The sequence below is a fragment of the Culex pipiens genome, chromosome 1, assembly GCF_016801865.2.
Source record: "Culex pipiens pallens isolate TS chromosome 1, TS_CPP_V2, whole genome shotgun sequence".
Taxonomy (NCBI): domain Eukaryota; kingdom Metazoa; phylum Arthropoda; class Insecta; order Diptera; family Culicidae; genus Culex; species Culex pipiens.
Window position 1 is genome coordinate 56,291,911 of NC_068937.1, and position 19,427 is coordinate 56,311,337.

Consider the following 19,427-nt stretch of genomic DNA (forward strand, 5'->3'; position numbering starts at 1 on the left):
AACATTTCAAAAAGCGTCATAATCATAGGTTTTGCATGAGACATAGCGATTTTGAGATGTTAGCAACGAATCATGCCAATCTCGATTTCAACCCTCTTCTTAAGATGTTTTGACTTCGAATACCTTAATAGCTCGACGCCATCGACTTTTTTTTATTCCTGACAAAATAAATTATAGATCGATCACAATACTTGCCTCTTCTTGGTATTATTTTGCGAACAGTAAATTGGTTCCGCTTTGACAGTTCTAAATTGAGGCCGCTTTGCGGACAACTATTCTGCACCCAGGGTATGCGTAAAGGTATATCTAGGAGGTGTATTTAAGAAGTTCATTTTTCGAGTGATTTTATAGCCTTACCTCAGTGAGGTGAGGAAGGCAAAACTGAAGTGATCAGAAACTTTTTTGAATCGTGTTTTTTACGTTTATACACTCTGTTGGTCACTTTTTCGTTTGACACTTTTTTAGTTTGTACCCCGTTGAATGGTCAAAGTCAAACTAAAAAGTGACGAACCATCACTTTTTACATGGCGTTCACGTACACTATCAAAACAAACGTTTGGTAGTATGTATGAACTCCGTATAAAAGGGGTTTCAAACTAAAAAATGACCCACCCCGTTCGTTTGACAACAGTTGGTGTCAAACCATCGGGGTTTGAGTGTACTAAAAATTTACATAAGGCTTTAGGACCCAATCTAGTACTACATTTTCTGCAGAACCCTACAAAGTCTTTATGTTGACGTTTCTCAAGCTTGCACGTTTTGTTTACTTTCAATCGCACGCGTTGATGAACCAAAATTCGAAATGGCAGTGTTCGGTCCCGGAAAACCCCGGAAGATTCCGGTTCCCAAGCGGCACGGCGTGCGCGACCCACTGAAGAGGAAGGCCGAACAGGAAGCTGCGTAAGTTTTATCTTACTTTTGCTCTTGAGCGATTGCCTCATTTTATAATTGATTTCTTCAGGATCAAAGACAAAATCAACAATCCTCCGAAGGAACGCGACGTTCAGGAAGTTTCGAACCGATTCAAACGGTTTGTCCAACTTAAGGAGCAGGCCAACAACCCGGCTGCGGCCGCCGCTCAGAAGCGCAAACAGCAACAGAAGCGTAAACGCGACAACAAACGGAGTGCCCTCCAGGTCGGCGATTCCGTCGTGCACCAGCTGCCCAAGGAACCGGAAGCGGCCTTTCTGGAGCGTGTCACCAAAGTGCAGCAAGACCGCGTGCTCGAGGCCAAATTCTCCACCAAGTACAACGTCGAAGTGGAACGGGATGACTCGACCGGGGCGATTAAGCTCAAGAAGAAAAAGTCCCACGAAATCGACGAGCTGCTTAAGAAAAAGGTCGAAGAGGCCAAGGGTGGCTTCAAGCGGAAAAAGAAGGTCAGGGAGGTCCAGAAGAAGCTGACGCTGAGCGAGAAGAAGGCTCTCAAGAAGCAGAAACTGGCCGACAAGCAGCGCAAAGAGGAAGACAAACTGCTGGAAGAGTTCCAACTGGATAAGGTCGAGTTTGGCGAAGTGGTCAGCGGACCTCCCACGCTCAACACCAAACCACGGCACGCGGACAAGCTGGACGGAGCGCCGAGGCCGGGCAAGAAGCGACTGCTGCTGCACACGATGCTGGAACAGTCAAAGGAAGGCGGTGAGGAGGGTGAGGAAGAGGAGCCGCGAAAAAAGAAGGCAAAAAAGGCGGACAAGAACCAGCCAAAGGTGGACCTGAAGGGAAAGCGGAAGAACTTGCCGGTGGCGACCCGGATCAAGCTGGACCGGGAGCAGCAAAGTGTGATTGAAATGTACCGGCAGATTAAGAAGCAGGGGAGGAAGGTTGAATAAAGATTGTTTAAAAAAGGAATGATATTTGCTACTGCGTTTGGACCTGGACGGGCTTGAGTGTTTATGACACAGTTTGTGACACAGCTCCGCATGTCCAGATGCCTTTCTGTAATTGAGCAGTTCTCTAGGATTTCGGTCATTCGATTTTTTTTGTATTTTTTAATCCGACTGAAACTTTTTTGGTGCCTTCGGTATGCCCAAAGAAGCCATTTTGCATCATTAGTTTGTCCATATAATTTTCCATACAAATTCGGCAGCTGTCCATACAAAAATGATGTATGAAAATTCAAAAATCTGTATCTTTTGAAGGAATTTTTTGATCGATTTGGTGTCTTCGGCAAAGTTGTAGGTATGGATACGGACTACACTGGAAAAAAATAATACACGGTAAAAAAAATTTGGTGATTTTTTTATTTAACTTTTTATCACTAAAACTTGATTTACAAAAAAACACTATTTTTAATTTTTTTTATTTTTTGATATGTTTTAGAAGGCATAAAATGCCAACTTTTCAGAAATTTCCAGGTTGTGCAAAAAATCACTGACCGAGTTATGAATTTTTTAATCAATACTGATTTTTTCAAAAAATCGAAATTTTGGTCGTAAAAATTTTTCAACTTCATTTTTCGATGTAAAATCAAATTTGCAATCAAAAAATACTTTACTGAAATTTTGATAAAGTGCACCGTTTTCAAGTTATAGCCATATTTAAGTGACTTTTTTGAAAATAGTCGCAGTTTTTCATTTTTTTAAATTAGTGCACATGTTTGCCCAGTTTTGAAAAAAATATTTTTGAAAAGCTGAGAAAATTCTCTATATTTTGCTTATTTGGACTTTGTTGATACGACCTTTAGTTGCTGAGATATTGCAATGCAAAGGTTTAAAAACAGGAAAATTGATGTTTTCTAAGTTTCACCCAAACAACCCACCATTTTCTATCGTCAATATCTCAGCAACTAATGGTCCGATTTTCAATGTTAATATATGAAACATTTGTGAAATTTTCCGATCTCTTCGAAAAAAATATTTTTGGAATTTTCAAATCAAGACTAACATTTCACAAAGGCCAAACATTCAATATTACGCCCTTTTAAAATGTTTGTCTTGATTTGAAAATTCCAAAAATATTTTTTTCGAAAAGATCGGAAAATTTCACAATTGTTTCATATATTAACATTGAAAATCGGACCATTAGTTGCTGAGATATTGACGATAGAAAATGGTGGGTTGTTTGGGTGAAACTTAGAAAACATCAATTTTCCTGTTTTTAAACCTTTGCATTGCAATATCTCAGCAACTAAAGGTCGTATCAACATAGTCCGAATAAGCAAAATATAGAGAATTGTCTCAGCTTTTCAAAAATATTTTTTTCAAAACTGGGCAAACATGTGCACTAATTTAAAAAAATGAAAAACTGCGACTATTTTCAAAAAAGTCACTTAAATATGGCTATAACTTGAAAACGGTGCACTTTATCAAAATTTTAGTTAAGTACTTTTTGATTGCAAATTTGATTTTACATCGAAAAATGAAGTTGAAAAATTTTTACGACCAAAATTTCGATTTTTTGAAAAAATCAGTAGTGATTAAAAAATTCATAACTCGGTCAGTGATTTTTTGCACAACCTGGAAATTTCTGAAAAGTTGGCATTTTATGTCTTCTAAAACATATCAAAAAATAAAAAAAATTAAAAATAGTGTTTTTTTGTAAATCAAGTTTTAGTGATAAAAAGTTAAATAAAAAAATCACCAAATTTTTTTTTACCGTGTATTATTTTTTCCAGTGTAGTCCGTATCCATACCTACAACTTTGCCGAAGACACCAAATCGATCAAAAAATTCCTTCAAAAGATACAGATTTTTGAATTTTCATACATCATTTTTGTATGGACAGCTGCCGAATTTGTATGGAAAATTATATGGACAAACTAATGATGCAAAATGGTTTCTTTGGGCATACCGAAGGCACCAAAAAAGTTTCAGCCGGATTAAAAAATACAAAAATCAAAATTGAAGAAAAAAGACCGATTTCGTAGAGAATTGCTCAATTACTCTTAGGAGCAATTCTCTACCAAAACCGGAAATGGATTTTATTTGTATTTCTTTATTTGACTCAATCTTTGTAGGGGCCTTCCCTAGGCCCAAAGAAGCTTTTTTGTGTCATTGGTTTACCCATACAATTTTGGCAGCTGTCCATACAAAAATGGTCCGTAAATATTCAAACAGCTGTAACTTTTGCGCAAATTTTCTGATCAATTTGGTGTCTTCGGCAAAGTTGTAGGTATAATTCGTATTTTGCCTTCCTCACCTTACTGAGGAAAGGCTATAAAATCCAGGGCTGCGGAGTCGGGTCATATTTCAAGCGACTCCGACTCCGGCTTTCTGGGATTAGCCGACTCCGGCTCCGGCTTTCAGATCCAACCGACTCCGACTCCAACTCCAGCCCACCAACTCTAGCCGACTCCGACTCCAGCTTTCAAAAAATGGTTGGCTCCGACTCCACATATTTTTAAATATTTCAAAAGTTAGTTTACTATTATTTCGAAAACATTGATAAATAGGATTATTTAAAAACTCTTTAAGTGGAAAAAACCGGAAAAAAGTTTCTAGTTTTACAAGTTTTAGACGTTATTGAAACAGAAATTAAAAAAAAAAACGCCAGTTTTGAAGGAATTTTCAGAAGAACAGTTTGGTAAGTATATTTGGATGTATTTACTTAAACTCAAATTTTCATTAAATTGTTAAAAGCTAAAATAATAAATTGTTATTTTTTTTAATGATCATTAAAAGAAAGCTGGCCTTAATGATTGATTTAACATATACATTCAATTTGCTCACTTTTATGTTGACATTTATAAGAAGCACAGTGACTATCATAGTCACCTTGTATTTTTAATTCGCAATTCGCAATTTTCAGTGTAAGAACGGGCCTTGACCGATCTTATGCACTAGGTTCCCGACGAACACGCACTGCCCTTACACCTACATCTCACCCTTGCTCGGAGTCAGTACGAGCAACACGCTAGAACACGCTTTGAGTGTTCGTGCCAGGCATGCACACCTTCTTTTCCGGTTACGCATTTTAACTCGGCCGGGGGTGGTACATTACGTAGGGTTTGATGTAAGTATAAGCGCCTAACCATTTAAAGTGTGCCTAACAACTTTCATTAAAGCAAAAACTGTTTTATTTTAGTTTGAATTCAAAAACTAATTGTTATAATACACAGTAATGTTTTCTCCTGAAATCTTCCCTATTGTTGAGTAGTGTTTATCTGTTGCTATTTCTTTTGTCGTGGTGTTTTGTTACAATTTTTGGTCCTAAGCATGTTATAAAAGTTTACCAAAAATACAATAGCAATATTTGTGTTAATCCTTTAACCATTCCATAAATTGAGTAAGGGCTCAAACCTCACTTGTTTGAAAAAAGGGTGAAGATTGAAAACAATTGACAGTAAAAGAGAATTTATTTTATAAAAAAAAGTCACCTTGTACTTTTAAATAACAATTTTAAACGAAACTATTTTTTATAGCACCATTGATTTTTTTAAGACGTACATGGACATCACGCCAAGGTTGAAGAAGTTTATTATTACAAATCAATGTATCTAAAAAAATCTTCGTGGTAAGAACGCTTAAGGGGTCCTTTTCAAATATCCGTGACCTAGAAAATATATTACCCCGGAATTTTGGATTTATTTGAATTTTTAATTTTTTTATACATTTAAAAGGAGGCGCTCGATACTTCTTGCATCTCCACCTAAAACAAAGCTTTATGAATGGTCGTGTGCCTCCATGAAAATATATGATAAAACTTAGAATAAGGCTTTCTAGGCCCACTGCAAAAAATATGGCGAGATAGTAAAATGGGTATTCTTTCGGCAACGTGTACTGATGCAAACAAGCTGATGGGAGCAGCTGTCAGTTTCGTGTTTGTTTGTTTTTGTGTTTAATTTTCGGAATCTTTGTCAATTTCCGGGTTTTTTTCCTTTCCTGTTTCCCGAATCGCAGGGTAACTAAAGAAACGAATTTTACTTGTTGCGTTTTTACTTTTCAACCTTGTACAACACAAGTTATCGCAATTTTGGACCGCTTCACATTTCTTGGTTATGTTTTTTATGATGCAAACAAACCCGCAGCAGCCATGTAAACATACTTTGAATGTGTTGGTAAATTTCTGACTAGAAAGCCTTATTGGATAAAAAATAAAAATCCGCAAGATAAATATTTTCTAGGTCACGGATATTTTTTTTTAATCTTGAAATTTTGTCCTATCGTGAAATCTTGAGTTTTGTTCAACGATAATTTGCAACAATATCAAAACAGTTTGCCTAAGGATCAACATTCTCAGACACTTTTTCATTTTTTGTACAAAGTTATAAACAAAATGCGCATGTTGAGTTCCAAGTAATAGATTGTTATAATCGTTGAATATTTGTTGGAAGAGTTATCCTGTCAGTGATTTTTTGTTTTCGATTTCCATAAATAGTGATTATTTATATTTTTTTATTTACCTCGTAACATTTTTCCTGAACATTGATTTATATAAAACCACCAAGACATTCGCTATCGGGGTATAAGATGACTGTGTGTGTCTCGGTGTGTGTACTTTTTTCAGAAAGAACTAGATTAAATTTGGTCAAATTTGAGTTTAAAGGGTACATAAATATTGGCAAAAGGATGCAGTCAAAAATCTATTAAATATTTCTGACTACAAAATCAATATTGTTTTTTTTTTGAGTTATGATAATACTACATACTTGGGTAAGAGCTGATTAACAGGTTATCATTTAGTGATCCCTAAAAAAAATTAAAATGGCAACGCAGCGTATGCAACTTGAAAAAAAAATTAAAAATATAAGAAGTCTGTTTTATAGCAAAAAACAAACGTAATTTTTGTTGAATTTAAGATAACTCCGACTCCAACTCCGGGTAATCAGAAATTTTCAGCTCCGACTCCAGCTGTTCGAGTTTTTACGACTCCGACTCCGAATCCAGGCTTCCCAAAAAGACCCGACTCCACCGACTCCGACTCCACAGCCCTGATAAAATCACTCGTAAAATGAACTTCTCAATTAGACCTCCTAGACCCACCTTCGTGTATACCTATCGACTCAGAATCAAATTCTGAGCAAATGTCTGTGTGTGTGGTGGGATGTTGATCAAAAAATTGTCACTCGATTATCTCAAGACTGGCTAAACCGATTTTGTCCGTTTTGGCCTCATTCGATCCGTCCTGGGGTCCCATAAGTCGCTATTAAAAATTATGGAGTTTAGTTAAGTACTTTAAAAGTTATGCTAAAAAACGATTTTAACAAAAGTTCGGAAGATTGTAAAAAGGGTGGTTTTTGTAAGAAAACCCATCATGCTATACATTTTCAAAAAGGTATTTAAAAGACCTTTTCAACGCGTTCAACATTGAAGATCTGAAAATCCTATCAAAAGTTATAAGCACTTAAGTGTTATTTACGCACTTTTTGGAGGCCGGATCTCAGGTATTTTGATGAAAACGTTGTCCGAATCTATCATGCGACCTATCGTTGCATGTGTAATCAAAAGAACTTTCCAACGCGACCAAAACATTAAAGATCTGACAACCCTATCAAAATTTATAAACACCTAAGTGTTATTTATGCACATTTTGGAGGCCGGATCTCATGATCATCTCATCTTATCTCATGATATTCATGCGACCTATCTTTGGATAGGTAATTAAAAGACCTTTTCAACGAGCACGAATTGGATTGAAGATCTGACTACCCTATCATAAGTTGTAACCACATAAGTGCCCTGCAATATGAAGATCTGACTACCGAATCTAGTGGTATGAATAATGAGTCAAAATTGATAAAACTTTGAGAAACACCACCATTTTGTGTCTATTTTGGATAGCACCCTTTAAATGTGAGGAAGGCACCAACCACCTAAGGGTGGATAAAGTAACGTTTTTTATTGAGAAATAGATGGAATTTGTGTCCAACCCTATCATATCACCAAATGTCTAATCTAATCGAACACAAGCGCAGCCAGTCCGAAGAAAGCATCCTGGAAGAACTTGCGGTTAGATTACGCCTCAAGCCCTTTCTTGTCTATATTAATAATTGCAGTACATCCGAGTAACCCCAAAAATGTTCAGCAAAAATTAAAGCGGCCAGGCCTACTGCGTTGCATTAACCGCAGAGACAGATTCGGTGAACGGATCACGTTTCACAGAATCAACAGGGGAGGAAGGATGCGTGGACATACCGTACCAAACGCTCCGAATCAGTTAGGTGTGGTGTGTAAGTGTAAATTGGCAAATAATTATATTTTTAGGAGGGAAGTCGAATTGGGCAATTGAAGTTGGGGAAAATGGGAATTGGGAAAAATGGGAATTAGGAAAGGGATAATGGGGAAGGGATAGAAGGGTTATTTAATTTATAATATCATAATATAGGGGAATATAATGATTTAACAACTTATGGTGGAAAGCTCTCACCAAGAAACAGCAAATCTTTAACATAAAGCTCAAATCTTCAAAAGACGCCGCAAGGCGGTATCACGATCGTCGGATTCCAGGTTCTTCTCAGGAGACAGCCCGATCGTTTAACGTGAACACTTTCACTTTTGCACTGAGTATGTCCGCTCTCAACCAATATTTCCCCATGTTTCGGTGGTTCTAACAAAGAAGTTGCACTTAAAACTGTAGAAAATCTTATCACAAGAAAATGTGAAACGACAACTTTTAAATTCTCTAGAAGCATTTCGAGCCGTCAAAAATCGTGCTGCAATTTTTTCCCCAACCGTTCGCGCGCGCGGCTCACTGCGATCCCCAAACCTATCATATCACCAAATGTTGGTAAGAAGTGAGGAAGGCACCAACCACATAGGTGGATTGAGTTAGTTTTTTTTTAATGTTCAGAAAATTTGCTATAACATTGTCCACGAGGCATTTAAGATTGGACCTCTGGTTGCTGAGATACAGCGGCTGGAAAATGATGTTTTCCAAGACTCACCCAAACAACCTAGGGTAGGGTAGTCATCAATGAGACACTTTTGGTTTTCAACTTTCAACGATTTTTCTATTTTTTTCATTAGCATGTTTTAATGAGCTTTTTGTTGCATTTTCTTTCTTTTAATGTGTTCTAACATTGACCAAATTATGAGATCGATCCGACATCTACAGCCAGAGTTATTCAACTGTCTCATTGTAGACGCACTTGGCAGGAACAATGAGACAGCTGGGGAACAATGAGACATACTACGTAAATCAAGATTTTTCTAGTAAAACATCATGTTTTTGTATTGTTCCATTGCAGGTAACTTGCCTTGAATATTTTAGAGCGATTTTGTCAACATGAAACTTTAATTAACAAAAGTTATACTAAAAAGTATTTAAATTTTGTAAAATTCTTATATTTATACCAAATAACATTGTATTTTTGGTTAAATGAAGTTAAAACTCTATAAATATGCTAAAAATCACTTTTAACTCATGTTTTGAAAGATTTCCATAGATTTGGAAAAGTTTAATGAAGAAAAATCAAAGTGTCTCATTGTTACCCATGAGCTGAAATGAGTGGGGAACAATGAGACAGTCCTGGATACTGGGTATATTCTAAATTTTGGCCAAACCTAATGAAAGGACATTGTAGCCCAACTCAATCCCTATGGAAAGTCGAAAGAAATTTGAAGAAATATTAGTTTTGGTGTTAATGGCAGCCTACGAGCGAAAAAATATTTTTTGTCCATAATTTACTTTTACACCCCAGAATCAAACATTATTGAATAACTTTTCAAGGGAGCGTCCATAACCAAAGCCACTATAATGGCAGACGTGTATCCAGTAGACACAGCTTTCCCCCAAATATGAGCCTGATTGGTTGAAACTACGACTTGTGAGAGCCATTTTATCATTGTTCCCCGTGTCTCATTGATGACTACTCTACCCTACTATTTTCTAAAGTCGGTATCTCAACAACTAATGGTCCGACTTTCAATGTTAAAACATGAAACATTCGTGAAATTTTCCGTTTTTTCGAAAACTATATTTTTAATTTGTTTTAGTCAAGACTAACATTTTAAAAGTGCCAAAATTTACTATTACTATTAATGTTAGTTTTGATTCAAAAAAAAATCATCAAAGTAAACAGGGGCCAAAGTGACAGACGCAACATGCTACGATTTGCCTTTGTAGATCAGGCACAATTTTAGAAGAAAAAAATTAAGCATTTTTTTGGAAAGGTCCAATAAACCAAATTTCCAGTTTTTGCTTTTTGGGTGTTTTTGAAACCGCCTTGAGTCAGGGGTATTAAAAAACACACAAAAAGAAAAAAACTGAAAATTTGGTTTATTCGACCTTTTCAAAAAAAAACTCAAGAATTGAACCTTGAATTCTCGGATTAGTTTTCAAAAAGCCGTAAGAGCCATTGCTAAACAATGTCCTTTTTACATCGGTATTCGACCTACACTCAAAGTAAAAAGTATGCTTTTTTCAAGTTCACCCGTCGTCACCCTTTAAATAGAGACCCTAAATAAGGATCTCTACCTTCAAAAGGGTATCGAAAATTTACTGATTTTGACATACCCTTTTAAAAGGGTGACGCCGGGTGAACTTATGAAAAGGATAGAAAGGACACTTTTGAGGGATACTTCTGATTTTGAGTGTACTTATGAAATATTAATATATCAAAAACGTTCGAGATTGTTCATCTACACGTCCTTCAAGTGCCCCAAACTAAAAATAAAGGAAATTTTGTCTCATTTTTGAGAAAAACGAAAATTAGTGTAAGAGGTCACGGTGGCTCTTACGGCTTGAACACACTTTTCCGAAGTCGTAATCTGAACGGACAATTTCAAAGATTATTTGTCCTAACAGGATGCGAGCTCTTCAGTGGTTGACCACTACTTCTTCTCTTTATTTACTCACCTGAATTCCCACATGTCAGGATGGCCGAGCGGTCTAAGGCGCTACGTTCAGGTCGTAGTCTACTCTGTAGGCGTGGGTTCGAATCCCACTTCTGACAATAACTTTCCTTTTTTTCTGTTGAGAGCTATAAACGTGCTGGAAACAACAATTCATCGCAGGCCAAGCAGGTTTTGGCTGATTTGACGATAAGAACATGACTAACGTTTCCAGGGTGAGAAATGTTTATTTGGGGACGGCAAATTAGAATGCCTAACATTTCCGTTGAATTGCATCAAGGATTTATTCGATTTACTTCAACAATGTGCAGTTTACTCGATCATTTTAAAACTTTGTCGTCCAACGAAACGAAACAGCTTGCCTTTGCACAAAACGACAAACCTTTTCTGGTTGGTCTGATCAGAAATTCCGTTGGAAAAAAAACTCCCCAAACACATTTTACGCTAACGTTTGCAATATAAGTGTAAACTAACTACGTGCGACGCTGTGTTGCACTTGGAATCAAGTGGCAATGAGTCAACAAGACTCAAGCTTTTTTCACTCACGTTGGGTAATCCTACACACCGTGGTGGGAGGGGAAATATGCCTATTCCTGTCACACTTGTGTTTTCGGCCCATCAGCACTTTTCGACTCTTTTGATTTCAAGATTTCTTTTCCTGAGAGCAAAACCAGCTGCTAGCTTGTAGTAATTAATGTTTTATTTTATAAGAAAAACAAAGTTCCTTCTCGCTGCGGTGCGGTCAGGCGTGTGTGTGTGTGTGCAGCTCTATCGCTCTCTCTAGTCCAATTTTGGTGATTAGTTACATGTAAGGTGTAATATTATTTGAAATCGACAAACTATTTCGAACTGCTTCTGTACAGGAGAGGGAGGATTCGATGCGGCACGTTCGTTTGGATGATTTTAAGAGGATGTTTGTCGCACTTTCAAAAAAGGTTGGGATAAAATCAACAAAAAAAAGAGGGGGGAAAGGGCCAGTTTCCGGGCCTTACTTCTCCTCGCACCACTCGTTCTCCTTGCGCACCTGTTCCTCCTCGGCGGGCGTAAAGTCGTTCTTGATGTTGAACGTCTTGCGGATTTCCTCCGGGGTCTTGCCCTTGATCATGTTGGCCACGGTCTTGCAGGTGACGTCCAACAGGCCCTTGATGTCCAGATAGTTCGCGGCCAGGATCAGCTCGAACAGCGTGCCCTGGTCCACCTTCAGGAAGTCCGCGTCCCACGAGCTGATGTCGTCCGTCCGCTTCTCCTTGTTCTCATCGTCCTCGGCCGGGGCCGGATCGTCCTTGTGGTAGGTGGCCCACTGCAGCACCTTCCGCAGGATGGCCGAGTTGACGTTCGGCAGCGGCACCACCTCGTCCTCGCCCTCGTCCATGCCCAAATCCTCCAGCATCGTCTTGATCGTGCCGGAACATTTCGCGATCTGCACGTCCGTGTCAAACACTTCCCCGTCGGAAGACTGCAGCTTGATGTTCGGCATCGTGTGTGTGTGTTTGTGCTATTAATAAAACCTGCGAACAGAAGCGAAAGGAAAAATCCTCAAATTACTCACTGTCTGCACTATCGATCCAACACAATTGTCGCACAATTTTTCAAGATGGAGGCCCTCTCCCAAAGCCTACTGCTCCAACCCCGCGGAAAACAAAAGAAACCTAACCATTCGCAGCAAGCTACGCTCAACTCACCTCGGACTAGGAAACTCGAAAGCACTTTTTTTTCCCGGAAAAACTCGGAAGTGACCTGCTTGCTACTATTTTCGTGTCTGAGCACACGCAACTTTTCTCCTTCTCGATCACTTTTCACTCTTTTTCACACCCACGAAACTCGAGTGCGTCCGGTCGCGGCGATGGTTGCGTTTGTTCTGAGAGCCACTGAAAAGGTGGAAAAAGTACAGCACAAAAGGTTTTCGTCGTCGAAGCTCTCGAAGCCCGTACGTGTGAAGAAAAGAGCGAGGAACAAAAGAAATGGATACGAGTGTGTGTGCGAGTGTCACAACGGCGAGGCCGTTGCGGTACTAGAATTGACAAGGTTGATTGTGTGGGAAAAAGGTGGGACTGAAATGGTTTTGCTTGAGATTGGGGAACCGGTCGGAAATTACGTAACGCATGTCGTAAATTCAAACAAAGCAAGTGTGTGCGGTGTGAGTTTCCCGCATAGTCAACAACCATACAGTCACCATTTGTCGAATGATTTTTCCTAAATGATCTTAATAATACACCAAATAGGGTGCAACCGTACATTTTCCATTCCCCAAACAATCCTACAATTTATTAAATAGGTCGTTAGGTAATGTTACAATACATTTTTACAAGGGATTTTTTTCGTGGATCATAGTCATACCCTACCCCAAACTGTTCAATTCTTATTTTATGTGAACCGTACCACAAATTAATAAAATATGATTTTAAATGGTGAACTGCTTTACCGACACTTACCGACACCATTTGAAAAGGGAGGAGCCAAAAAATAAACTTTACAAATGTTCTGGGAACTATGGATTTAACGGGAATGGTAAGTATATGATTATTAATGGTGAGCGTTTTTTTTTTTTTGTAATGTCCGGGATTTGTTACCGCTTGATGATGATGTCTCCTGTTGATTCTTCCGTGGTGCTGCCGCCTTATCTAATTGAGCTATCTCAGTTACATTACGTTTGGCGGTTTAAAATGCATTTTATTATGAAATGTGGCCTCAAAATTTATCATAAATATATCGTAACATGTATGGTAGAACCATACAAATAAATTATAGACCAATCACATGGCGAACAGTTATCGTTCTGATAATGGTCAATCAATTGTTTAAATTATTTGGACTTATAAAAATTATCACGAAAATAAATTAGCTTTACATACAAACTATATGGCAAACAGGTATATCGTTCCATGAATTGTTGAACAATGGTTTGAATTGTTGGGACTTAGGAAAATTTTCGCTGAATTCAGGTATGTCGTTCCATGAATTGTTGAACAATGGTTTGAATTGTTGGGACTTAGGAAAATTTTCGCTGAATTCAGGTATATCGTTCCATGAATTGTTGAACAATGGTTTGAATTGTTGGGACTTAGGAAAATTTTCGCTGAATTCAGGTATATCGTTCCATGAATTGTTAAAGTATTATTTGAATTATTCGGACTTAGGATTTTTTTTTGCTGTAGTTCAATTGGCTCAATCATACAATACCTGTTTCAAATAATCCTAAGCGTTTGGCGAACAGTTATATCGTTCCATGAATTGTTGTACAATTGTTTGGATTATTGGGACTTAAGAGTTTTTCGCTGAGCTTCAAGTTGGAAATACTACGTCGGCTATGGTACCCTTATGTTTTAACAATAGCTGTTCCGAAAAATCCTTACCATATGGCGAAAAGTTATATTTCTCCATGAATTGTTGAACAATTGTTTGAATCATCGGGACTTAAGAAAATTTTCGCTAAAATTCATTTTTGGCTCAATCATACAAAAACTGTTTGAAATAATACCAAACATATGAGGAATAATTATATCGTACCATTAATTGTTGTGCACTCGGTTGTGCAATTGTTTCAATTATTAGGACTTGGGTAATTTAGGAAATTTTCCGCTTAGGTTTCTTTGACTAAATCATACCGAGTATCATAACTTTTATCATACCGGCTACAGTACTATTATGTTCTAACAATAGCTGTTTCGAACCATCCTAATCGTATGACGAATAGATACCGTTCATTAAATTGTAGGAAAAAAAATCAACCATTCGAATATGTCAAGATAAGTGTAACAATTCGGGAAATAGTACCATTTTAATTTTGTTATATAGTCGTGACATTATATCAACAATATCACAAATGGTAACCATACCAGAAATAATTTTCTTATGATTTCGACAGTTTCACCTTTGGTATTTGATTATGCGGGTTGTCAACAAACAGTGTACCTTGCAGTGTTCCGAGAAATTTCAAGTGCAACATGGAGTTAAACTTTCTGTCAAGCTGCTGCAAAGTTTCTCGTGACAGCAGCGAAGTTAAACTTCCACAGCTGGCTTGGTGAACTTCACAGAAGCTTGACAAAAAGTTTAACCAAGAGTAACTGTTAACACTAAGTTAAATTCTTAAATTCTGTGCTTTTAACGTCGATTCCGTGTGGGGAAGTCACAAGACAGACCCTCAAGCATATCTGATTCATGAACTGTGCGACGACTTCCAGATGACCCTCCTAAACAGGGACAAGCAAGTTACGCGCATTGCAACACCACCAACGCCAACCACGTCTGGTACGAAGGCGAGTGCCATCGACTTGTCGCTCTGTTCCAACCTTGGTTCCAACAGTCTGGCAGTTCTTTGTGACTGGAACGTGCTCCAAGATCCTCGTGGCAGTGATCATTTGCTGATCGCTATTCTGGTTAGCCATGGCCCACAGCAATCGACAACGGTGGAGATGCCTTACGATCTGACGCGAAATATCGACTGGAAACAGTACGCGGAGGCAGTCTCCATTGGAGTTGAGTTGCGAGATGGGTTGGCACCGCTAGAAGAATATGCGTTTCTGGCTAATTTGATCTATGACAGTGCGATACAAGCTCAGACGAAACCTGTCCCGGGACCGTACATCCGAACGCGCCCTCCACTTCCCTGGTGGGACAAGGAGTGTACGGATCTCTCGGCGGCCAGGTCTGAAGCTTATGTGGACTTCTGCAAGTGTGGAATCCGAGCGAACTTCCAAAAGTACAGAGCTCTTGATCGCAGGTACAGTAATACTCTGAAGCGGAAGAAGCGAATGTACTGGCGGGAGTTCGTTGAAGGACTACCAGCAGATACGTCCATGAGCACTCTGTGGCGCGTTGCGAGGGCCATGCGTAGAGGTTCCGTTCCGAACGAGAGTGTGGAAAAATCGGACAAGTGGATATTGGATTTCGCCAAGAAGGTGTGCCCGGACTCGGTGCCGACACAACCATCATTCGACGTTGTTGATGGGAGCGATTCTAATCCTCCCTTCTCGATGGTAGAGCTCTCCATAGCACTATTGACGGGCAACAACACTGCTCCTGGTCCGGACAAGATCAAGTTCAGCTTGCTGAAGAATCTTCCGGACGTCGCCAAGCAGCGTCTGTTGAAACTGTTCAACACGTTGGTGGAGCAGAACGTAATTCCACACGAATGGCGACAGGTCCGGGTGGTTGCCATTCAAAAGCCCGGTAAGCCGGCGTCCGACCACAACTCGTATCGTCCAATCAGCTTGCTGTCGTGTCTACGCAAGTTGCTGGAGAAGATGATCCTCGACCGCCTCGAACCATGGATGGAACGAGAGCACTTGCTGTCAGACACGCAGTATGGCTTCCGGAGAGGCAAGGGAACAAGCGACTGTCTAGCCTTGCTGGCCACAGGAATCGACATAGCCCGTGGTAAAAAACAGCAAATGGCTTCTGTCTTCCTAGACATCAAGGGTGCATTCGATTCAGTCTCCATCGATGTGTTGGGAGTAAAGCTGCGGCGGAGCGGTCTCAATCCGACGATGTGCAACTTCCTCATCAACCTGTTGTCAGAAAAACACATGCACTTTGTGCAAGGTGATCTGGCAATCACCCGGATAAGTTACATGGGTTTGGCACAAGGCTCACGCCTTAGCCCATCCATGTATAACTTCTACGTCAGCGATATCGATGATTGCTTGACCGGAGACTGCACCCTTATACAGTACGCAGATGACGCAGTGGTTTCAATCGCTGCCAAGAAGGAAGTCGATCTGCTAGAACCCTTGCAAGATACCCTGAACAACTTGGCCCATTGGGCAGTTGGAAAGGGTATTGAATTCTCTCCGGAGAAGACGGAACTGGTCGTTTTTACGGGGAAGCATGAACCGCCGCAGCTCAATCTTTCTCTCTCGGGAAAGACTATCGAGCAGTCGGACCACTTCATGTACATGGGTACCATCTTTGATCAGAAGGGAACATGGGGGAAGCACATTAACTACCTGAAGCAAAAGTGCCTGCAAAGAACTAATTTTCTGCGCAGCGTCTCTGGCAACCGGTGGGGTGCTCATCCTTCTGACCTGCTTCGACTGTACAAGACAACGATACTCTCGGTGCTGGAATATGGCAGTTTCTGCTTCCAAACAGCTGCGAAATCACGCTTGTTGGTTCTCCAGCGGATACAGTACCGAAGTCTTCGCATTGTCTTGGGATGCATGCACTCAACTCACAACATGACCCTCGAGGTCTTGGCGGGAGTATTGCCTCTGCGAACTCGTTACTACGAACTGTCTTACCGGTTCCTGATCCGGTGTGATTACAGGAATAAACTGGTAATTGACAACTTTGAAACGTTGCTGAACCTTCACGTTGAGTCTCGGCCTAGGTCTCGGCGCATGCTTCTATATTATGACTTTATGTCATCGTGGGAGTGGAGCCCGAGCACAACGGTACAGCGAACGCCTCCGTTAACCAGCAGCACCCTGATTGGCTTCGACACGTCCATGAAAGCCGATACTCGCGGTATCCCAGACCATCTTATGCGGGGAGTTGTGCTGTCGATCTTCGCATCAAAGTACAACCATGTTCCTCCAAACAACAGATTCTTCACCGATGGCTCCAAGCTCGACGGCTGTACGGGCTTCGGTGTTTATCATGAATCTTATCAGCTGTTCTTTAAGCTGAAGGACCCGAGTTCGGTTTACGTCGCAGAGTTAGCCGCGGTTTACTGCGCACTGCGAATCATCGAGACCATGCCACCTGACCACTACTTCATCTTCACCGATAGCTTTAGCTCTGTTGAGGCTATCCGGTCTCTGAAGCCGACCAGGGAGTCTGCGTTTTTCCTCACGGAAATACGCAAGACTTTAAACAACCTGGCGGCTCAGTCCTTCAGCATCACGGTGGTGTGGGTCCGCGCTCATTGCTCGATTCCGGGTAATGAGAAAGCGGACTTGCTCGCCAAGAAGGGTGCTGAGAGTGGAGACATTTTTGAAAGGCCAATTAGCCTACAAGAATGCTACGGTTTTCCGAGGCAGCGTGCGCTTCTGGATTGGCAAAAACAATGGGACGACGGCACCAAGGGACGTTGGATGTATTCCATACGACCTAAGGTGCAAAGAAAAGCCTGGTTCAAGGGAATGGACTTGACGCGTGGATTCATCAGAACGATGTCCCGCCTTATGTCGAACCATTACTCGTCCAAGGCTCATCTTTACCGTATCAACATGAGTGATACGAACTTATGCGACTGTGGGCAGGGTTATCAGGACATCGACCATCTCGTATGGGCGTGTCCAGATCACCATGTTCACAGAATTAAGTTGAAAGATACCCTCAGGACCCGAGGAAGACCACCAGAAATCCCGATGCGAGACGCGTTATCTCAACTAGACCTTGATGTTCTCTATCCGATCTATCAGTTCCTCTCAGATTCCAAAATATCTATTTAGTTTTCTTCCAGTTAGTTTTCCTTCAGTTAGTTTTCCTTCTTTAGTATAACTCGCCTTCGAACAAAGCCGTCGTTTCTGGATTGCACCGGAAGCAAAGCAAGAACGCCCCAGCAGCTGGACACCGAGTTGCGGCTGAGGACAAAACGCAAAGGCCAGCAGAGCCAACCATGACCCCTACACAATCCCCCTTCCCTTCCCACGCCTTGTCTTTAACATCAATCCCTTCCCTACTAACCCCGAGTAGGCCGCGGGTAATCGGCTCCCCTCCCACTAACATTTACACACAAGATCCTCTGTAATTATTAAGTCAAATGTAATTAGAAAAGCCTACTCGGTCCTAACCAGGTCCCAGTACCAAAAAGGACCTAATAAAAATATTTTTATGAAGAAAAAAAAACCCTATCAAAAGTTATGAGCACCTAAGTGTCATTTCGATGCCAACATTTCAAAAAGCATCATGTACAAACCATGCGTTTTGAGAAAAACGCATTTGAATGTTGAGCATCCATTTTCAATTACCATTTTTATATAAAAGCAAAATAAGATGTTCTAATGATAACAAACGATGAAAAACGTTGCTTTTATTGATACTTGATCATCCAAATTCAATAAAACATTATTTCCTTAATTTTATTTGAGAAAAACAAACATAACTTCTTTTGAAATCACCAACGTCGATATCACCCTGCTGTCACTGAGGGGGGCGCTTTGTTATGATTCGTTTTTCTTCGCCGAATGTACATGGCGCTTTTTTCATGTTGCTTTTTTTTCGTCACGAGGTTTATGTAGCCTTTTGTTTGACAGGTTGACAGGGCTATATAAACAGGGACTGCTGATGGCAGAGATTTTGTTTATGTTACTTTATTTAAAATCATGATTAAACAGACTTTACTGAAGTAACTTTTGCTCATTTTTGGTGGAGAGGTAGCTTATTAGAAGTACTTTCAGAATATACAATAACCCAGAAAGTGTCAAAATGTACATGATGCCTTTTGAAATGTTACCGTCGATTTGTACACATTTCAGAGGCCGGATCTCAAATATTTTGATGAAAAAGTTTTTCGGATCTATCCGGAGATTTGGCTCCCGGGATTTTGTTGATTTGAAACTCCCAGGAAAAATGAACAAATAAATTTTTTTACTGCCTTAAGCGGTATAAGGCTTTCTAGGCCCAGTGAAAAAATATAATTTAACTCAAAAATGATGAACTTCTCGTCACAGTGTCCAGATGCAAACAATGATCGAGCTCGAGCTGTCACAGCCCTGCGAAGTAGGTTGGCTGACATATCGGGCGGTCAGTCAA

General features: G+C 40.0%; 2 protein-coding genes and 1 non-coding gene across 3 annotated transcripts; 2 read left to right on the forward strand and 1 right to left on the reverse strand.

Moving 5' to 3' along the window:
- The first annotated feature begins 741 nt into the window (after nt 1-741).
- Nucleotides 742-1,848, forward strand: LOC120417758 (uncharacterized). Its single transcript, XM_039579919.2, has 2 exons — nt 742-900; nt 962-1,848. The coding sequence occupies exons 1-2, from the start codon at nt 803-805 to the stop codon at nt 1,827-1,829; spliced, it is 966 nt and encodes a 321-aa protein (XP_039435853.1). The 5' UTR covers nt 742-802; the 3' UTR covers nt 1,830-1,848.
- Nucleotides 1,849-10,748: 8,900 nt separating this feature from the next.
- On the forward strand, nt 10,749-10,831 carry Trnal-cag (transfer RNA leucine (anticodon CAG)). The gene has a single exon. It is a non-coding gene; the product is annotated as a tRNA-Leu (tRNA).
- A 577-nt stretch (nt 10,832-11,408) lies between these two features.
- Nucleotides 11,409-12,605, reverse strand: LOC120417779 (S-phase kinase-associated protein 1-like). Its single transcript, XM_039579935.2, has 2 exons — nt 12,413-12,605; nt 11,409-12,238 (listed from the first exon to the last, which is right to left on the reverse strand). Exon 2 carries the CDS (start codon nt 12,205-12,207, stop codon nt 11,719-11,721), a length of 489 nt encoding a protein of 162 aa, XP_039435869.1. The 5' UTR covers nt 12,208-12,238; nt 12,413-12,605; the 3' UTR covers nt 11,409-11,718.
- Nucleotides 12,606-19,427: the final 6,822 nt, after the last annotated feature.